At 39.8% G+C, this 15,395-nt stretch overlaps 1 protein-coding gene across 2 annotated transcripts; it reads right to left on the reverse strand.

Moving 5' to 3' along the window:
• Nucleotides 1-309: 309 nt before the first annotated feature.
• On the reverse strand, nucleotides 310-1,924 carry LOC108014603 (uncharacterized). 2 transcript variants are annotated; one of them, XM_065862968.2, is made up of 4 exons: nucleotides 1,067-1,924; nucleotides 846-994; nucleotides 683-785; nucleotides 310-611 (listed from the first exon to the last, which is right to left on the reverse strand). In XM_065862968.2, exons 1-2 carry the CDS (start codon nucleotides 1,785-1,787, stop codon nucleotides 969-971), a joined length of 747 nt encoding a protein of 248 aa, XP_065719040.2. In that variant the 5' UTR covers nucleotides 1,788-1,924; the 3' UTR covers nucleotides 310-611; nucleotides 683-785; nucleotides 846-968. The 2 variants fall into 2 exon arrangements, with proteins under 2 accessions (XP_065719040.2, XP_065719039.2); XM_065862967.2 differs by having other exon boundaries at nucleotides 683-994.
• Between the last annotated feature and the right edge of the window lie 13,471 nt (nucleotides 1,925-15,395).

Genomic DNA, 15,395 nt, shown 5'->3' on the forward strand with positions numbered 1-15,395 from the left:
TCGAAACGTTATCTCGTTCAAAATATGATAGCCGTCTAGGCTGAAAATGAAAAGGAGTATCACTTATTAGTTTTGTACTCATTTTGCAAACAGGTTCAGCTAATTTCCTACTTAAAACATTTCAATAACTTTCACAGATCAACTTACAGCATTACAGATTTGTATTCAACTCTGTTGTAAAACCTGCACACAAATAATCCATGTCATTCATCCACTGCTCAATTTGGGAATTCACGGTAATTAATTGACCTTCCTTTATGTCAATGCATATCTTATTGTCTATTGTATTATAAAACAGAGATGCACAAGTAGTTAAATCAAATTTATTATTATCAAATACTGACATTTTTCCATAGTCTGAGTTTCTTTGGATTAATTGTAATTGTAAAGCGTCAAAAGCGTTTCTGACAAGAATCATAGCAACAGGTAATACATCATCGTGAACAACAAAAACTTCAATTTCATAAACTTTCAAATTAAACTTAACATAGCATTTAACTGCGCCGCATAGCAACATATTTCTTCCATAAATTCTACGGTATTTACTCGCGAATGGGTTGGCTAACGTAACATCTTTTGGCAAATTTGATTTGCTTACGAAGCTAACCGGGCTACCGGTATCAAAAAGAACGTTAATTACTATAAATTCTGTGCATCTAAGTTCATTTATATTAAAACTTACAAAATGTTTACCAATTATGTCAGCAACAGCATCATATCATGAACGCTCGAAGTACCACGACCAGCGTAAGAATTTGGCAGTCATAAGTGGATTTGAACATACTCTATCAAACGGTGACGCAATTGATCAAGACTCTCGCAAAAATAAAGTAACGCATTAATACCACTCGTGTCGTTTAATCCGCCAACAATGTGCTTAATTAAATCACGATCTTCCGACTCAGCTTGGCGTCCAGTACTGCACATGGATTAGGTTAGGGCGGCTGTCGGACTATAGCCCGCCACACTTAGACCTCTATGGGTCCATTGTGATCTAAAGTACACATGGATATAAAGTATTGAAATGCAGTTTCACTTTTTTTCTTACGGCGTCTGAGCTACTCACATATCTCCAGTTTTGTGTTTTTACGTCCAAAAACATCCATCATCGGAGTTCGCAAAGCATCCCAATCAGCAGCACCTTGATAAGCGAAGTAACTTTTTGCTGGTCCAATAAGAAGACGCCTCGCATATAACCAATAGCGATTGAGTGGTACTCCCAACACTGCATTTGCAGTTTCAAACTGTTCAATCCATAATTTGACAGGAATGTCATCCTCTCCCAAAAAGGGCTCCACTACCGCCATTATATCCGCGATATCACCCCGTGAAAATTTTGCGGCCATTTTTGTAGCAACTTGGTTCCGCTCTATGTCGCTTAGCGTTGTTTGAAGTCCCGCTACTCCTCGACAAACATCAGCTCGAAACGTGCGTTTATCCAGTCCAATCTGAGCTACGTGTTGCACAAGAGGTTCTGCATGGGCTATCTTGTCTTGTATGTCGGTGTAACCTCCCGCAGCTTGATCTTCAGACACGATTTTGCTTGTCTGGTGCCGCGAAACTATGCTGCCGCCAACAGCCTGATCTTGCAGCACAATGTTGTTTGCAGCTGCCTGACCATGTTCATCATCCGGGCCAGCCTCATGCTTGTCGCTCATTTTGAACAAAGTGTTTGCCGCAATGCGCAATTGGTGTATGGAAGCCCCGACGTCAAAATGCACTTCGTTGGCTCTCAATAGCTGTAATAACTCTTCCTTTGATTGCTTCAATATATCAGAATACAACATGGGTACTATATGTGAAAGCTATGGACAATCACCCCACACCTGAATTGTAAACGATGCTTTTTAATTTAATGATTTTATTTTTTCTCCTTTAATGTTCCGCGTGTTCTCTCTTCTTCTTCAATTACAAGTGGCCTATTTATCTCGACAATCAAGTTCACCATGTAATCGATATCTGTTATCTCATCGATGTATAATATAAATTTACATTATAGTAAGTACACACTAAAATTCAATGCAAAATATAACATTATGTTCACACTTAATACTATTTAGTATATATTCACATATGTTTACTTTAGTATATATATGCATATATGTTTACAACAGGAATTACACACTAAAATACAATGCATAACATTATGTTCACACTTAATACTATTAAGTAGATATTCACATATGTTTACAACTAAAATGTATTGTTCTCATCAATACCTATCGATTGACCCAAAAAAAAAAGTTTGCCACGCGCACTCTTACGCCCACAAACCGCCTAAACCTGCGGCGCCTACAATTTCCATGCTAGAAATAGATTTTTGCTGATATGTATTAGTCAATACCTATCGATTGATTGAAAAAAAAATTTGCCACGCCCACTCTAACGCCAATACAGCTTAAATCTGTCTACCGCCCACATAACCATATATTGAGATCACGGATAGGGGGTGCATTTCAATCTCGCCTCGAGGTACTTGTCTATAGCGTACTTCCTTGTTTTTTAATAGAACCGCCATATGATTTTATATTGCTAAAGCCTAGTACTCAGATCGACGAAAACCGCGAGCTAACCATAAGAGTGAGCGAGAGGCAGATACGCGGCTAACGCTTTTCGTCGGGTCTGTTTTTCAGCGCGGTACTCAGATGAGCTAAGGAAGTACCAGAAAAAATACCAGATTTTGCGAGTGAATTTTCGATGAACGCCGTTAGCCGCGGCCCAAAAAATAAGAAATTTAATCTTTGGCGGTGTTCGTGCAAAGGCGATGTGGAAACTAAAAATTAAAAATGGAAGGAAAACCCCAAAATCGAATCCAGGAGGTCAGTGCAGATGAAATAGGACGCCAAATCCAAGCTTAGGCCCTTTATTGCGGGATCTCACCGACAGGAAGCAATTCCACAAAAGGGGAAAATTCGCAGAATAGTTGAAGTGCTGGAGGAGATCCACTAGAGAATCCCAGTGGGAAGGAACATGCCAAGTGGGACTTCGATCTCTACATGGACATCCTGCCGGGCGCGTCCTCGCAAAGAAAGTAAGATCTGGCCAAAGGAATTTGGTCGCGTTGTACTAATAGAAGTCTCTTTTTAGCAGAACCACCAGTAATACGATCTCCGACGACCTCTCCATGAAGACTCCGGACACCACCACCACCAGCTACTTGGCAGCTTAAGCGGAGCTGGAGGACCCGCTGGCTTCTATAGGGAGGAGGAAAAAAGGGCGCCCGCTAAGGAGCAGTTGGAGAAGCCATAGCCAGCCACTGCCAGGATGCTGGGCGACTTCCTGCAGCATCAGCAGATCAACCCCGTTCCCAATCCGGCTCCCACTTCCTCAAGGTCCATTATGCCTATTGAGACTCGGAGCTGGACTGCGGTGGAGCGGGAAAGATGGCGAAGCATCTAAGGGACGAGAAGGAAGCTTTAAACTACTAATTTACATAAATAAAAACATTCGTTGAACATTCCATTTATTTTTATTTAAATTTCCTTGTGTACCAGCAGACTCCTCCTTTTTAAATTTCTCCATTTGATTTGTTTTTCGTTTGGCGACAACCCCAGCTGATTGACAGTAAGACCATGCTACATGCATTGCGGGTGAACTTTGAAAACTTCAGTCACACTACAAAGAACAAGATTTTTCGACTAGTGAAGCTCTTAGCAGATCTGAGTACTAGGCTTAAATTCAAAATCTCGAAGGACTGCAATTTCGTTAGCCAATACATTGTATTATTTAAATCATATTTATTAGATGTGTGTTATTATCCTCAGAATAAAGTAAAAGATTTGGTTATAGTGGCCAACGGCCAAGCTTGTTCTTTATTGATTGATGGTCATAATTCGAGTGACTTACAGCTAGCTATTTGCGGCTGCGCTGCCTGCAAACATTGGCAGCGGCCGTCATGTATATATAAAAGTATATGCTCACAAATGTATTTGGCTGATAGCCGCGAGAGCGCGAGAGAAGTTGTATATGCATTCATTGTATGTGTCTGTACTCGGGCCATGGGAATATGCTGACACTAGCACTTCCCATAAGTTGGGCTCTGAGTCGCATTCTTATTTTGGCTGGCCGCACGAGTTTAGCGGCTGACAGTTTTGTATTTCTTTAAGTACACTGTAACACAATGTTGGTGTCGGTACAGTGGGTACTCGCTACAATGATACATGCATACTACATCTCCCTCCTTTTGAAAAATAACGTAATGTAATGAAGTTATTTTCTATAGAATATGTTTTGTTTTTTTTTTTAATTTTTTAAAAAGTAATAAAAATGAAATTATTTCTAGTTATTAAAATTATCTTCTAGTACTTATATATTTGAAAATTTAAAAGTTATAGAAATTATTTTGTACCGTTAAAGAAATATAAGAAAGTTGGAAAACGTGTTATTCAAAACTGCTGTTCTAATCAGAAAATATTGATATCATGTTGTTTTTTATATTTATATTTTTTTTTATATGTATGTATTTTTTTTTTTTAATTTTTTTTTTTTTTTTTTTTAATTTATTTTTTTATATTTATTTGTGGTATTTATTCTATGTATTTATTCTATGTATGGCCATACGTATAAATTGTATAAAAATTATTTTGAAATAAAAAATTTTAACCTATCTTTATGAACTTTTTGTTCTTTGTTTTTAATATTTGAAATTCTTATATTATCATTATCTCCTATACCAATTACTTTATATGGTCCCGTATATTTGTATTCTAATTTGTGACCTGTTTCATTCTTTAATAAAACTTGATCTCCAATTTTTAGTTCAAAATCTAAACAGTTTCTATCATAGTGACATTTTTGTTTTATTTTATTTGATTCGAATATTAATCTGGCTCTTTTGAAAGCTTGCTCTAATCTAAACTTTGTTTCTTTTGCGTAATCATCTATATTATAAATAGGTTCTATTCTTTCTACGCTATTAAAATGTTTTGGTAAATTCGAAGTCCTACCAAAAAATTAACTCATATGGACAATAATCATGTGCCATAGAGGGTGTCGTGTTGAAACAATAAACAAAATATTTTAGCCATATATCCCAATCCGTTTTATCAGTTGAGATGTATGTACGTATAAATTCATTAAAGGTTCTGTGGCTTCGTTCCACAGTTCCGACAGTCTGATGATGGTGTGCTGTCGATGTTATATGTTTGATATTTAAGTTTTTGCATAGGTGTTCGATTAAAGAATTTTTGTATTCTGTTCCCATGTCCGAAATGAACGTCTTCATTGGACCGTACTTTAGAACAAATTCTTTGAATATAGCCTTTGCTACCGTTTTTGCATTTTTATTAGGTACTGGTATGGCAACAAGGTATTTTGACAGATCACATATTAAGGTGACTGCATATTCATTTCCTTGATCTGATTTCGGCAGTGGACCGATCGTATCCACAATTACCTTATCGAATACCATTTCTGGTGTTTCTGTAAGTGTTAAAGGAGTTTTTGTATGTCTTGTCGTTTTTGACATTTGGCATTTTGGACATTTACGTATGTACTGGGTTATGTCTTTACTCATTCCTTTCCAATAGTAGTGTCTTTTGACCTTGGCCAAGGTTTTTATTATACCTGAATGTCCTCCTTGAATAGGGTCGTCATGTAATGTAGACAATATTGCTTCTTTTTCGTTATTAGTTGTTATTAGGGTCACCGGGTTGAGTAGCGCTACTCTTAATGATTTTAATATTTTGTTGCGCATTTTCATACCCGTTACTCGTAGAGTAAAAGGGTATACTAGATTCGTCGGAAAGTATGTAACAGGCAGAAGGAAGCGTTTCCGACCCCATAAAGTATATATATTCTTGATCAGGATCACTAGCCGAGTCGATCTAGCCATGTCCGTCTGTCCGTCTGTCTGTCCGGATGAACGCTGAGATCTCGGAAACTATGAGCTAGGCTATTGAGATTTGGCGTACAGATTCCTGAGCTTCTTACGCAGCGCAAGTTTGTTTCAGTAGACTGCCACGCCCACTCTAACGCCCACAAACCGCCCAAAACTGTAACTCCTACAGTTTTTATGCTAGATAGAAAATTTTAACTGAAATGTATTGTTCTCATCAATACCTATCGATTGACCTAAAAAAAAGTTTGCCACGCCCACCAAAACGCCCACAAACCGCGAAAACCTGTGACGCCCACAATTTGCATGCTAGATAAAAAATTTTAACTGAAATGTATTGGTGTCGTCAATACCTATCGATTGATCCAAAAACTCAGATCGACGAAAACCGCGAGCTAACCATAAGAGTGAGCGAGAGGCAGATACGCGGCTAACGCTTTTCGTCGGGTCTGTTTTTCAGCGCGGTACTCAGATGAGCTAAGGAAGTACCAGAAAAAATACCAGATTTTGCGAGTGAATTTTCGATGAACGCCGTTAGCCGCGGCCCAAAAAATAAGAAATTTAATCTTTGGCGGTGTTCGTGCAAAGGCGATGTGGAAACTAAAAATTAAAAATGGAAGGAAAACCCCAAAATCGAATCCAGGAGGTCAGTGCAGATGAAATAGGACGCCAAATCCAAGCTTAGGCCCTTTATTGCGGGATCTCACCGACAGGAAGCAATTCCACAAAAGGGGAAAATTCGCAGAATAGTTGAAGTGCTGGAGGAGATCCACTAGAGAATCCCAGTGGGAAGGAACATGCCAAGTGGGACTTCGATCTCTACATGGACATCCTGCCGGGCGCGTCCTCGCAAAGAAAGTAAGATCTGGCCAAAGGAATTTGGTCGCGTTGTACTAATAGAAGTCTCTTTTTAGCAGAACCACCAGTAATACGATCTCCGACGACCTCTCCATGAAGACTCCGGACACCACCACCACCAGCTACTTGGCAGCTTAAGCGGAGCTGGAGGACCCGCTGGCTTCTATAGGGAGGAGGAAAAAAGGGCGCCCGCTAAGGAGCAGTTGGAGAAGCCATAGCCAGCCACTGCCAGGATGCTGGGCGACTTCCTGCAGCATCAGCAGATCAACCCCGTTCCCAATCCGGCTCCCACTTCCTCAAGGTCCATTATGCCTATTGAGACTCGGAGCTGGACTGCGGTGGAGCGGGAAAGATGGCGAAGCATCTAAGGGACGAGAAGGAAGCTTTAAACTACTAATTTACATAAATAAAAACATTCGTTGAACATAATTTTAACTGAAATGTATTGTTCTCATCAATACCTATCGATTGACCTAAAAAAAAGTTTGCCACGCTCACCAAAACGCCCACAAACCGCGAAAACCTGTGACGCCCACAATTTGCATGCTAGATAAAAAATTTTAACTGAAATGTATTGGTGTCGTCAATACCTATCGATTGATCCAAAAACAAATTTGCCACGCCCACTCTAACGCCCATAACGCTTAAATCTGTCTACCAGCGGTAGGTGGCGCATTTTAATCTCGGTTTGCTGCTTGCATATCTCCATTTCCCTTTGAGTAACGGGTATCTGATAGTCGAGGTACTCGGCTATAGCGTTCTTCCTTGTTTTAAATTTATCTATTGAAATATTTTCAAAGATTTTTTCCCATGGTGCCACTTTGAGTTGGGTAATTTTTTGTTTACCAGCCTGTCTTGTAGTGACTTGTAATATATTTGCCGTAATGTTTTGAAGATCCTTAATTGTTATTCTAGAAAGGGCGTCTGCCACAAAGTTATCTTTTCCCTTTAGATACTCGACTGTGAAGTCGTATTCCTCTAATTCGAGCCGCATGCGCGTGAGTTTTGAACTAGGATTGACCATTGAAAATAAGTATGTTAGTGGTCTGTGATCGGTTTTAACTGTAAAATGTTTGCCATAAATATATGGTCGAAAGTGTGTAATTGCCCAATGAATTGCTGCTAGTTCCTGTTCTGTAGTGCTTTTATTGCTTTCAGCTTTTGTAAATGAACGTGATGCATATGCTAGCGGGAGTTGGAGTCCGTTATGGTTTTGCGTTAATACCGCTCCACATGCTTGTTTACTTGCATCCGTTATTATACAAAACTCTTTAAGGAAATCAGGATATTGTAATAAAGTTGGTTCTATAAGTTTATCTTTTAAATATTGGAATGATTTTTGGCATTCGGGAGACCATTCAAATGGAACATTCTTTTTACATAATCTAGTTATGTGCCGTGAATAGTCGGCGAAGTTTTTAATGAAACGTCTATAATAATTGCAAAATGCTATAAATCGTCTAGCGCTATCTGCATCATGTGGGACTGGATAGTTTCTTATGACATTATATTTCTTGTCGTCTGGTGAGATTCCTTTGTCGGTGCATTTATGACCAAGGAAGGTCACTTCATGCATAAAAAATGAACATTTTTGTGGGTGTAATTTTAAGTTGTACTTTCTGCATATTTCAAAGATGTCTTTTAGGTTTTTGAGCATATGTCTTTCAGAACATCCAATGACTATTAAATCATCCATATAGAGGAATGCTTGAGAAGCTTCAAGTCCAGAAAATGCAATAGTCATCATTCTCTGAAATGAGTTTGGGGCTATTTTTAAGCCGAAAGGTAATCGCGTAAAACGATATGAGCCATTGCTCGTTGAAAACGACGTTATGTTTCTTGAATTTTCTTCTAGTTCGATTTGATGGAAACCTGACATTAAATCAAGGCATGAGAAATACTTTGCTCTACCTAGTTGGTCCAAGATGTCATCAATTCTTGGGAGTGGAAATTTATCAGACAGAAGTTTTTTGTTGATTTGACGATAGTCAACTACTAGTCGCCATTTCTTTTCGTTTGAACCCGGAAGGGTTTTTTTTGGGACAAGTAGAAGTGGGCTGTTGTATTCTGATACAGATGGCTCGACTATATTGTCTTTGATTAATTTTCCTACTTGTTTTTGAATTTCGTCAACTTGGCTGTGCGGGCTTCGATAATTTTTTATATAGATCGGTTCATCGTCCTTCAATCTCAGTTTCTGCTTGTAAAAATTGTTTGTTGTTATTGATTCGGTTTCAAGACCGAATACGTCAGTATATTTTCCACATAGTTCCGTTAGTTGTTGTTTAAATTGAATTGGAAAATTTTTCTTCAGTTCTTCTATGATGTTTTGCTCTCTATTACTTGAAATGTTTTGAATTACATTATAATCGGAAATTGGTTCACATTTTAAATTTGTTATACTAACCAATTGATCAGTACTGGTTGTGTTGAGTAATCGGACAAATGTATTCTCTTTTGATGTGATAGTATTTGCAACGTAAATGCCAGGTTGAATCTCCTGATTTGGTATTAATATAGTATCAGTATCGGACATTACTTTGATTTTTCGTACTACTTGAGATCTGGCTGGTAGTAGAATTGTATTATTACCAGAAGTATATGTTATTGGGATATAAATATGAATGTCTATATTATTTGGTCTTATTATAAACCAATCCTCTGTAGGGTTAAGATCTATTTGACAGTTTAATTCTTTTATAAAATCTATTCCTATTATTCCATCACATGGAATCGCAAAATCTTTATTTACTATATGAAAATTGTATGGAATTATATATTTGTCTGTTTGGAGTTCTACTGGTGCAAGTCCTTTGGATTTTATGATTCCCTCGCCTATTCCTTGAATATTTATTGTATTTTTTATTTGTATGTTGCTAAAGGTATCTGCATTTTCTTTTAAAAGTGAAATATTTGCTCCCGTATCCACAAGGAACGTAAGCTGCCTTCCTGTTTCTGAATTAATAAATGGTACGAAGATATTGAGATTGAGGTTTATGGTATATACCGTTGGTATTTTTAATTTATTGTATCTAAAGGGGTCTGCGAGTTTCCCGAAACTGGCTGGGTAAAGCGGACATTATTGTTGTGTTGTGTGTTGCCGTAATTGCCTGTATTTTGGTTATTATTGTTTTGTCTATAATTTCCACGACCTCTACTATAGTTATTGGTCTGGTTATTATAGTTTCGATTAAAACCATTATTTTGGTTGTAACCGCTATTTCTGTTGTAGCTGTTATATTGGTAATACCCATTATTTCGGTAACTACCACGACCATTTCCTCTACCTCTACCACGGTAGTTACTTCTGAAGTTGTTACCTCTATAGTCCGGTCCTTTTCTGGCAAATAGTATTGCGTTTGCATTACCCGTCATTTCCGTACTACACTGTATATATTTGGTGAGAGCCTCATTCATTGATGAAAAGTTGCCTGCCTCAAGTATTGTTTTGAGTCGGCCATGCTCACAATTTTTGACCATTGTGTTTCTAGCCTCCTTGGTGCTGAATTTGTCCGCATGTTCAGCGGGTAATCCTTCATCAATATACGAAGCTTCGAGTAGCTTTCGTAAATTGTCAACTTCAGTTGTGAATTTTTCAGCTGTTTTTCCTTTTTGAGTAGTTTTAGCCATTTTTGCTTTGACTACATCGGATGTTTCGCCGATAATTGTGTCTTGTAATTTTTTTATAATTCCGTTTATAGTGGATTCGTTTTGAACTTTGTACAAGGTGAGCCAACTATTTTTGATTTTATGACTTCAACTGCTATTTCTTCAAATGTGCCTTTGGCTAGATTTACTAATTTCAAGGCTGTTATGAATCTTTGAAGGTTGATTTTTTGTCCGTTGAATTCAGGGATAGCATTTGCTATATCCTTAATATATGCCCGTTGGGCAACAGTTTCGTCCGTCATTGTTCTTATTTGGTGTTGTTCGATTTCGCAATCGGATTCAATTGTTTCCTGATCTGATAATTCAGATTGAAAAAGTACAGCTGGAATTGTGAGATTATTTAAATCTTTCTCTTCTACTTCTGGGCTGTCAAATTCAGATTCTTCTACCTGTACTGAGTCGACTTCTGGTGGATCTGATGATTCCAATTTGTCCCCAGTTTCTACTTTCAGAGGGGTGTTCAGAATGGTCGGTATTGAAATATTTAAGTTATACCTTTCTTTTATAGTTATTAGGTTTGATCGAAGTCTGGTTAGAAATTTTGATACTTCAGACCAACGATTTTTATCTAGTCGATCTCTTTTTCTCATGTATTAGTATACGCGCATTGTTGAAGCGAGATACTAATATTTCTGCATGTTTATTTATAGTGGCTTGTTGTATTGATCTATTTTGCGTTAATGATTTATATGATTTATCGAAATCGCTTTTTAATTTATTTAGATCCTTATATAATTCACTCCATTCCATTATAATATGGATATGAATTATTCCTGTACACCACTGAAATTCTAGCACTACCTAATATGTCATTTTCGCTTACAATTGTTCTCACGTGGACACCCGGGATGGTGCTTAATACCATCGCTTTTTGTTTATTAGAGCAATGTATTAATGGTGAGCTTTCTAGATTATATGTTGACATATATAAATTTTCTAACTCATAGATAGTAATTGGGGTCGTTGAGACCAATGTGATAATTCTTTCACTAAAATATTGATCCCTCATATAGGTATTGAAAACGGCCTCTGCATTCATTCTGTTTGTTTTGTTTATCTACCTATACTTGTGGCCATAATAGAAGAAATTGTAAAATTTTGTTTTTGTTTTTTTTTTTTTTTTTTTATAGTTTTTAAAGTAAAATTTTTTTTGTTTGCTTTCAATAATTCTTGAAATTATAACTGGCAAGTTTAATTTTGTATCTCTTTTTTTTTTTAAATTTTATCCAGGTCGTTTGCTCGACTCTGGAATCTTTTTTTCAAACACCTATTGTGTAATTTATAGATTTTTAGAAAAACACTTGCTGACATTATAATTACAATTATTATTAATAGTATGGTTATTGTTTCTAAATCAATATTTTGAGATTCTACTTTATTAACGACGTTCGCCGTTGAATCGACAACTTTTGTGTCTACAAAACCCATTTTGGGAATGTTTTCCAAAATTCTATATTTTATGCCAAGTATGTATGGCGAATCTTTTGTTTTAGATAAACTGTTATTTATAAAGAGAAATTTGGAAAGAAAAGGAAATGTTTTGGATAGTAATTTTTCACATGGCAGATTTACAATTTGTCGCTCTATATAATTAAAATATCTGCCATATGATTTTAGTACAAAGCCTAACAAGGGGTTAGTAGTTTTCAAGCAGCGTTTTCACGCATCGGCTTGAGTGTAAGATTTTAATATTAAGGTAACTTAGGCATTGGCAATTAATGCAGCCTGGTTACGTTACTTCGCACCAGTACGAAGTTTGTCCTCAATTTTTGTTAATTCGGCCTTGTGTATTTGTGTTTATTCAGATGTCGCTGCCGTCTTTATTAGGTCCTTAGCCAACCTCCGTTGGCGCAAGAGTTTACTTCTCCTGCCGCTCCTCTTCTTCTTTGGTTTGTCCTTCTTCTGCTGGCGTGCCCTGTACTCAGCTATTGTGAGGGTGCGTGGTCCATCGTTGGGGCACACCTCTAGAGCTTCTTTCAGACTCGGTGCATCCCTTTGCTCGACAGGAGCAGCTTTGTCCAGTCCAACGTCGTCGTTTATGTTCATTACTTTTCTAACGTAGGTGTAGGAGGAATTGCCATGCCTCCCACACTTTTTTTTTCTCTTGTGGTCGTCCCTGGCCTATGGGTTTAGGCGGCGCCGGTGCTGGTCCTCGCACAGGCAGTAACGTAGATTATTTATTTAATAGCTTTTCCTCTCTTCTGGCTTCCCTCGCGTTTCTTCAGCTTTGTTTTGTCTTCGGATTTACATAGCCCCCTTTATCGTAGGCGCTTGCTCTTCCTTCTGACCATTAGATTCTCTCATCAATATCACTTTCTCAGCATTTGCATCATATTTCTCTAACATTTGCTTGTTGTACAATCTGTACCATCACCATTTTCTTCAATTTTTGTTGCTGGTGCACTTATTTTGGTTTGTTGTACACAATTCGCACTTCAAATTAAAACTTTGTTTGCTTCGACATCACTGTCACGGTCGCCATGTATTATTTAAATCATATTTATTAGATGTGTGTTATTATCCTCAGAATAAAGTAAAAGATTTGGTTATAGTGGCCAACGGCCAAGCTTGTTCTTTATTGATTGATGGTCATAATTCGAGTGACTTACAGCTAGCTATTTGCGGCTGCGCTGCCTGCAAACATTGGCAGCGGCCGTCATGTATATATAAAAGTATATGCTTACAAATGTATTTGGCTGATAGCCGCGAGAGCGCGAGAGAAGTTGTATATGCATTCATTGTATGTGTCTGTACTCGGGCCATGGGAATATGCTGACACTAGCACTTCCCATAAGTTGGGCTCTGAGTCGCATTCTTATTTTGGCTGGCCGCACGAGTTTAGCGGCTGACAGTTTTGTATTTCTTTAAGTACACTGTAACACAATGTTGGTGTCGGTACAGTGGGTACTCGCTACAATGATACATGCCTACTACAACACATCACAACATTTTTTGAAACGATGGAACGAAAACAGATTTCCCCAAACTCGAAAGAATCTGAAGACAATTACAAACGAAAACAAAATTATAAGTAAAGGTGAGGAAAAGAAACGATTTCTACAGACGTTTATTGGGAGTCGTTACCTTATTAATATCGAGGAAATGGACTGTCCGTCATTAAACAGGTTTAAGTGAAACTGGTTTGCGCATTGTGAAACACATTGTAACGAACTGTTTTTGTGGTCTGCTCACTACGAGATTCGTACGGCTAGCTCAGTAGATTGTGTGTGTTCGTCCCACCAAATGTATATAAACGTGACCGCCTAGTAGCTCAGTGAGAATTCACAGAGTTCACGGGTGGGCTTATTGCGGGTATAATATTACAGCGGCTTGGTGGCTCGGCTGGCTTTGATATCGTCACTCGTAGCCTTCGGTATCTCCGACGGCTCCTGGTCGCCTCGGTGATTTCTCGCCTCGTTGACTCGGTGCTCCGGTCCTGTAGCTCCCTGAAGACCCTTGAAGCTCCCTGAAGACGCTCGGCGCTTCTCGTCTCTGATGCGAGGACTCGCGAGGGGGTCAGCCGTGCGGGCTCAGGAAAGCGTCACCGTTCCCAGACTATGGTGAACAGATGCTGCGCTCTGCAGGATTACTCCTTTCGACACACCGCCGCCTGTCCCTTGCTCTGTCCCGGATGGTCCCACTGGGGTTTCCGCTCAGCCCGCGCGGACAGTCAAGGCGGAACGCCAGGAAGCTGCCTCGCGCTTTACTTCGCTTCCACGCCTAGCGTAAACGAACGTTCCACCCTAGCCTCACCCTTTTGCCTTTGGTCCGAGATTGTGTGTCTTCGTCCCACCAAATTTATATTAAAGTGATCGCCCAGTAGCTCAGTGAGAAAGCACAGAATTCACGGGTTCGTAGTGGGTTTATTGCGGGTATATTATTACAAATGTCTTGGTAGCTTGGTTGGCCTTGACTCGTAGCTTGTGACCTTCGGTGCTTCCGACGGTCCTGATTGACACGACGACCTCTCGCTTTGATGACTCGGTGCTCCAGTCTAGTAGCTCCCTGAAGATCCCCGCAGCTCCCTGAAGACGCTCGCTCGCTGTTCGCTTCTCACGCGTGACTTGGTGACTGCTGGTAACGACTCGGACTCGCGAGGGGTATCAGCCGTACGGGCTTAGGGAAGCGTCACCGTTCTCAGACTAGGGTGAACAGAAACTGCGCTCTCAAGGATCGCTCCTTTCGACACACCGCCGCCTGTCCCTTGCTCTGTCCCGGAAGGTCCCACTGGGGGTTTTGCTCAGATTGTCAAGGCTAAACGCCAGGAAGCTGCCTTGCGCTTCACATCGCTTCTACGCCGAGTGTAAATGAACGTTTCACCCAGCCTCACCCTTTTGCTTACTGTCCGTGAAGTTTCCGCGTGGCTCGATCTGTCTTACGTAGCGTTTGTGATGTTGTGGCTGGCTTGCTGCTGACGATGTTTCGCGCACTGCACCTGGACGTGCTGGCTTGGGGTTTCAGGCATACGCCAATCCGGGACTTCACGAGTCGAAACCGTAGGACTCTCCTGCACTACTCCACTAGGGACCGTACCGATCCACCGCTCTCCCTTCTGGCTCGTTATATTCGGGGTTCGCACAGGTCGTTCCGGGACTGCACGAGTCAAAATCGTAGGGCTCTCCTGGACTACTCCGCTTGCGACCGCACAGAATCGACCGCTCTTCCTTTCTGGCTGATCGCGCCAGGACCTTCTTAGTTTCCACTTGACGTACTGGGTTTACGCCGGGGCACGCCAAAGTAGTGCTTGGGGCTGGGTTCACTGGGTTTAGACTGGCCTCTCCCCGAGCTCAAACCCTGACCGACTCTCCAGGCGTAATGCGAGGATTTAGTTGACAGGAATACAGGATCGCCATGACCTAGCCTATTGCGATCTTGCTCCATATAGGCTCTCACTGCGCTGCTTCCGACGACTTGACTTTTTGTAGTTCCCTTGTAGTTTACATGGTTGACTGACTGTTCACTTTGATATCTTGACGGATCTTAACGGGTTGACTCCCCGTGATCGACTGACAGACTTCCTGCCAGCGCCCTG

This window comes from Drosophila suzukii, chromosome 2R, assembly GCF_043229965.1.
Source record: "Drosophila suzukii chromosome 2R, CBGP_Dsuzu_IsoJpt1.0, whole genome shotgun sequence".
NCBI classification, from domain to species: Eukaryota; Metazoa; Arthropoda; class Insecta; order Diptera; family Drosophilidae; genus Drosophila; species Drosophila suzukii.